At 34.1% G+C, this 6,489-nt stretch overlaps 1 protein-coding gene across 1 annotated transcript; it reads left to right on the top strand.

Annotated features, from left to right (window-relative positions):
* The first annotated feature begins 4,592 nt into the window (after positions 1 to 4,592).
* On the top strand, positions 4,593 to 5,963 carry NPY5R (neuropeptide Y receptor Y5). The gene has a single exon (XM_028104297.2). It carries the CDS (start codon positions 4,593 to 4,595, stop codon positions 5,961 to 5,963), a length of 1,371 nt encoding a protein of 456 aa, XP_027960098.1.
* Positions 5,964 to 6,489: the final 526 nt, after the last annotated feature.

Raw genomic sequence — 6,489 nt, 5'->3', positions numbered from 1 at the left:
ACAGTTTGACAAAGGCCTTTATTTTTTTCACTTTTTACTCTGAGGATTAAAGTTTGATGTTGCAGCCTGGGAATTCTGATGGTGGGAGCTAAAACTAGATACAGAAGAAGAAAATGTGGTTAGGTAAACACCACAAAGGTTTCACACAGTCAGTACAAAATTTCTCCTAAAATAATATTTCATTTTTAAAACATTCTCTCTGGTTATATTTCACAATTTCTCTAGCACTCTGAGATGAAGAAAAGTACACATATTATATTACTCTCACTATGTATAAAGTATTTGTTTCATAAAATTGTACAGTATTCATTATAACACTTGTCGAAAAGCAGGTGATTATTAAACAGATCTACATTTCATTATAGGTTTGCTTATTGTGCTTTTCAGGGAAGTAAAGGGGTAAATTTAAGGAAAATCCTTTGTGCTTTTTTTTCTCTCATTTTAAAGTAGTTTCTTTACCTTTGATTTTCAATTAAAAAAAAAAAAACAAGACAAATCTTATTGGACAAACATTTCCTACTGTTTGAAATATCCCCTGGCTACTGTCAGAGAGGAAGAAATTTTTCGTTGTCCGAAGTTCCTCTAGTCGGACTAAGAATTAAATTTCCATGAGACCGATTAACAGAAGAAAATCAAATTTAGTTTCCTACCTACAGGGAATCTACACAGACATGGAAATTCCAAAGACAGGCAAAATGAGGTATATATCTCATCCTGAGCTAAGGAGAGTGGTAAGGGAGGAAAGCCACTAGCAGGAAGGTGAGAGATGTTTGGAAAATGAAGGTTGCCCTGTTGTGCAGGTAAGTTTCTTAGGCAAAAAGGAATTTCTACAAATAGCTCTTTTCCTGGTACAGGTCCTCTATCTAAATTTTTTTTAGGCAGTTGGTGGGGAGGTCAAAGTTTCTACCTGAGTCTTTTGGGTCTGGATTATTTTCAGTTCAAAATAATCTACCTGCCATTGCATGGCCCGTCTTGGGTATCCTGCCTTTGGCCCCACACTACAAGATGGCACGTTAAAGAAACAGCTTAGCATTCCCTTCCTTTCCCCTGGCCCCATTTGCAATATCTCCAGTTGTAAGAAGTCACTGGAGTAAGGATTCACAAAATGCTCATTTAGTGCAGAGCATGATATTAGATGTTAGGTGTAGGTTTGTGTGTAGATGGGATGGATTGGCCTGGGGCTAGAGGGAGAGCAGCACAAGGTTGACTACAGTCAGACCAAAATAAAAGGAATAAATGAATGTTAAATGAGTGAATGAATGTTAGGAGAGGGGAAAAAACATAAGAAAAAATGATAATTTATCAATCTATCAGTAGTTACAAATAAGCTTCCATGATATTCAGCAACAGTGTAAGTGTTCATGCTGTTGTGAGAAAAATCCATCACTGGCTATCAGGAGAATGTCATTCATTCATCCATTCATTCATCCATGCATTCATTCGTCATCCATTTAGGGTCTTTTCTCTCTCAGGCACTTGCAGTCTGTAATTACTCATTGTGTAACCTTGAATTAACTCCTCAGAATATTACTCACATAATATCTTGTGTTTGTTATCTTTATGCCAGAGCCTAGCAGTGCACCTCACACATTAATTGTTCAATAAATGCTAGTTGAATGAGTAAAGGAAAGACCAACTAATCTTTCTTAGTTATTCATTAATAAAAGAAGCCTCCCCCTTTAAAATATATATATAAGTAGTGTTTTTTATGGAGGGAAAGAAGTGTTGCCCTCAATTTTTCCTGTGTCCAGTGAATACTCAGGATGGCATTTCCTTCATTTGCTTACTAACAAGGCAGTGGTTTTTATAATTTAATGAATTCAGTATTTTCTGTGCATGTATCACCATAAAAAATTTTTAGTGACACACTGCAATCTGATGTACTTCTTTTACATTTAAATAAAAACAAATGTAAATATTTTTTTGCTATTTCAGTTTCACGTTGCTTTATTACTGAAGGCATCTCATTTAAAATTTTAAAGTGCTAAACAATCCCCATTGTCTATGGATGTATCTCCTCATTACATTTTTGGGCTGTTTGAAAACCTAATTTCAGTGGTTCCAATATATGTGTATGTAAACAGACATAAACATATAGTCATGCACTATCCTGAACTTTCTTACATTCCCCAGATGATTCATTTCTGTTTTTTTAAAGTGGGAAAAATTAAACTAACTTTTAAAATGATGAGTAACAAGTGTTTACTTAGCATCCACTATGTACAACATAACTCTATTAAGCACCATTTCCATCATAAAAAGAATTAAGACATTTTCCTTTATGTCCATTAGTGTCTAATTGAGAAGACTAACCACTACATTGGAGTAAGTCTGAATTTTAGATTCAACCACATTGTTCCTACTACCACAAATTGTACTGCATTTCCTCTTCCTTCAAAAAATTTTGGACAGTAATATTTTACTTTAAAGGAGTGTCATCTTTTAGTTACACGTCCCAGGAAAACACAAAGCCCCTTGTAGAATCAACTACCCAATTTCTCTTTTGTCCTTCCTTTCCTTGGTCATAGAAAAGGTAGTCAGTAGCCACTGACCTACAGCAAAAAACGATTGTCTCAAGAAAGTGAGTCAGAAGAAGAACAACTAAGCAGGATCACAGTAACAAATAACCTGTACACATGATAAATATAAATAGGATTTAAACGAGGTAGATGGAACCAGGGGTGTTATCAGAACACAGGAGATTAGGCAGAAAGTCAAAGCTACTTTGATTAGAAGCTCACTAATCTATACAGAGTAGTTACTGGGAGGCCATTAACTAACTGGTAATACAATGAATAAGATGATTCGGTAGGTCATGTGAGTAACTCTTGTACCAGTTACCCCTTTTAACTTGGGGCAATATCAATATAAATTGTTGGCTAGTGTCTAAGAATGAATAAGACCCTGAGCTCTTGAATTAATTTATCTTTAAAGGGATGTTATCAGCTTCTGGAAAGTAATTTAATCAACATAGAATCAGTTGTAGAAGTTGTGAAAAACTTAAACTTTCAAATTTTCTCATAGAACAACGATGACTGTATCATCCTATTTGAAACCTGCTGTATGTAAACCTGAAGTTAAAGTTATTGATAATGAATGTATGTACACAATAGGATTTTCTATTTGGAAATATTTTGAATCAGGACCTAAAAGTCCCTTATAAATTAAAGATAATAGTATTCACTATCAATTAGATATGTATCTATTCTTATAGTTTTAAATATGGTTATCCAGCTATAGATCTAGAAATATGTACATGAACTGATATGTAGTAAAAATTCTTTTTAAAGTTGCATTATATAAGGATCTCTATAACAACATCTGTATTCATCAGAATTAATTAACTATTTCTATCCTGAGTATTCTACAGGAAACTCTTGTTAAAAAAAAAAAATAGTGCTTACTTTTTTATAATTCTGCCAAATCTCTAAAATGTAGCAGTAAATAAGAAATACCATTGTGCTCTTAATAATATTACACTGTTAATTTTGCTTGAAGTGGAAAAAACTTATAGGTATGATATTAGTATTACTTCTAAATTTAAGATGTAAGTTTTCCTCAGACGATATGAATTTATTCAATCTTTTTAAAGCTGAAAGTTATTTTCAATTTTTAAATTAAAAAATAAACAAGTAAATTTTGTTTTTAAAAACACTGGCAGACTGCTGGTCAGTGGCTATCCTAATTCATAATAGTCTGGCACATCTCAAAAGACTAAGAATTGATCATGGAATGACTTTGCCATCTAGTATTGTGCACACATAGTCAACAGTAAGCTTGATAAACAGTAAGTGCCTAGTATATAGACCTAAGTCCTGGGATAGTGTTTCTACACTTGAAAAGCTTACATCTGAACACGCATGAACTTGATAATATTCAGGATACTAGACATTTGTTTGAATTTTTCATTTTTCCATAAATATTTATTTAGCACCTACAATGGTGAAGTTACTAGGCCATGTATTGTGGTGGATACCATGATGAATAAAGGACAGTTTTCTGCTTTTCCATTGCTTGTAAAAAGATAAGGTAGGCTGCTATGTATTTTAATAGCATTGCAAAGCAAATTGTGACATGCAGTGTCAGACAGCTATAAACAGAGCAATATGGGAGTTCCAAAGAGGAGATTACATCCAATTGAGTAGGCTAAGGAATACCTCAGGATAGGTGAATTTTAAGTTTGACCTTGATTGAAGTTGGAAATGAATGAATGTTTAAGATAAGATTATGTGACCACACCATGAATAAGCACCTTGACTAGACAATTAATAATAATGAGCTATTTTAAATTAGATATCTTGAAGTTCTTATATACATTTGCCTTTTCCTTCCCTTTCATTATATCTACATAAATCTAAAAAACAAGGTATGCTATTTTAACACAAATTAACATACCATAGAAATGATGATAGACTTAGACTTACCGTACTTGTTATTGGCTGATATTTGCTCAGCACTTGGACCAATTAAAGACCTCATGAAACTTTGTTTAGGAGATTAATAAGATATGGGAACAAATTTTAAAATTTAGTTTCCCTCTCAGTGGATTAATTTATCGTAGTCACGCAATTTTTTTAAAAAGTTGGTAACTGATGTCTTTTTATTCCGAGCAGAGCTATAAAATGGATTTAGAACTTCAGGAGTTTTATAACAAGACCCTTGCCACCGAGAACAATACTGCTGCCACTCGGAATTCTGATTTCCCGGTCTGGGATGACTATAAGAGCAGTGTGGATGACTTACAGTATTTTCTGATTGGACTTTATACATTTATAAGTCTTCTTGGTTTTATGGGCAATCTACTTATTTTAACGGCTCTCACGAGAAAACGTAATCAGAAGACTATGGTCAACTTCCTCATAGGAAATTTGGCCTTCTCTGATATTTTAGTTGTGCTGTTTTGCTCCCCTTTCACACTGACCTCTGTCCTGCTGGATCAGTGGATGTTTGGCAAAGTCATGTGTCATATTATGCCTTTTCTTCAATGTGTGTCCGTTCTGGTTTCAACTTTAATTCTAATATCAATTGCCATCGTCAGGTATCATATGATAAAACATCCTATATCTAATAATTTAACAGCAAACCATGGCTACTTCCTGATCGCTACCGTCTGGACACTAGGTTTTGCGATTTGCTCTCCCCTTCCTGTGTTTCACAGTCTGGTGGAACTTCAGGAAACGTTTGGCTCAGCATTGCTGAGCAGCAGGTATTTATGTGTTGAGTCGTGGCCATCTGATTCGTACAGAATTGCTTTTACTATCTCTTTATTGTTAGTTCAGTATATTCTGCCCTTGGTGTGTCTCACTGTAAGTCATACCAGTGTCTGCAGGAGTATAAGCTGTGGGTTGTCCAACAAAGAAAACAAACTAGAAGAAAATGAGATGATCAACTTAACTCTTCATCCATTCAAAAAGAGTGGGCCTCAGGTGAAACTGTCCAGCAGCCATAAGTGGGGCTATTCATTCATCAGAAAACACAGAAGAAGATACAGCAAGAAGACAGCAAGTGTGTTACCTGCTCCAGCAAGACCGCCTCAAGAGAACCTTTCAAGAATGCTTCCAGAAAACCTGGGTTCCGTAAAAAGTCAGCTCTCATCATCCAGTAAGTTCATACCAAGGGTCCCCACCTGCTTTGAGATGAAACCTGAAGAAAACTCAGATGTTCATGAAATGAGAGTAAACCGTTCTATCATGAGAATCAAGAAGAGATCCCGAAGTGTTTTCTATAGACTGACCATATTGATATTAGTGTTTGCCGTTAGCTGGATGCCCCTACACCTTTTCCATGTGGTAACTGATTTTAATGATAACCTTATTTCAAACAGGCATTTCAAGTTGGTATATTGCATTTGTCATTTGTTAGGCATGCTGTCCTGTTGCCTTAATCCTATTCTGTATGGTTTTCTTAATAATGGGATCAAAGCTGATTTAATTTCCCTTATACAGTGTCTTCATATGTCATAATTCTGAATGTTTACCAAGGACAAAACAAATGTTGGGATCGTCTAAAACATATTAACAACTCCGTATGTACAAAAACAAATTTTAGTAACATGAAATTTAATTTATGTATCAGAGTTCTGGATTTGAATGTCAGTTCATAATATGTGGAAGAAAACTTAAATGTGTTATATATAATATGATGAATTCATTTAGTTGTATAAAGTCAGTGTCAATGCAATCTATAATTTCACTTTAAGGAGTAGTTATATTAACTTTCACTTCATCTTGTCTTGTAAACAAACAAATTGCAATTTTTGTTTAAAATAAAAGTTGTATCTAATCAACTCAGTATTTTTTGTTCAAAATTATAACAAACAAAAATATTTTTCCTGAGGATCATCTAATTTCAAACATGAGGAATATATATTACCTATTTATCTTTATTTCTACTTCACAGGCTTCTTAATATTTAGTTTGTGAAAATACAGAAAACATTTAGTATGCTCAGCAAATCATAACAAATGTTAGATGTACACCCACATCATGA

This window comes from Eumetopias jubatus, unplaced genomic scaffold (assembly GCF_037043125.1).
Source record: "Eumetopias jubatus isolate StellerSeaLion01/CBP00866 unplaced genomic scaffold, mEumJub1_p1.0 scaffold_2, whole genome shotgun sequence".
NCBI classification, from domain to species: domain Eukaryota; kingdom Metazoa; phylum Chordata; class Mammalia; order Carnivora; family Otariidae; genus Eumetopias; species Eumetopias jubatus.
This window is presented reverse-complemented; position numbering and strand designations above follow the sequence as displayed.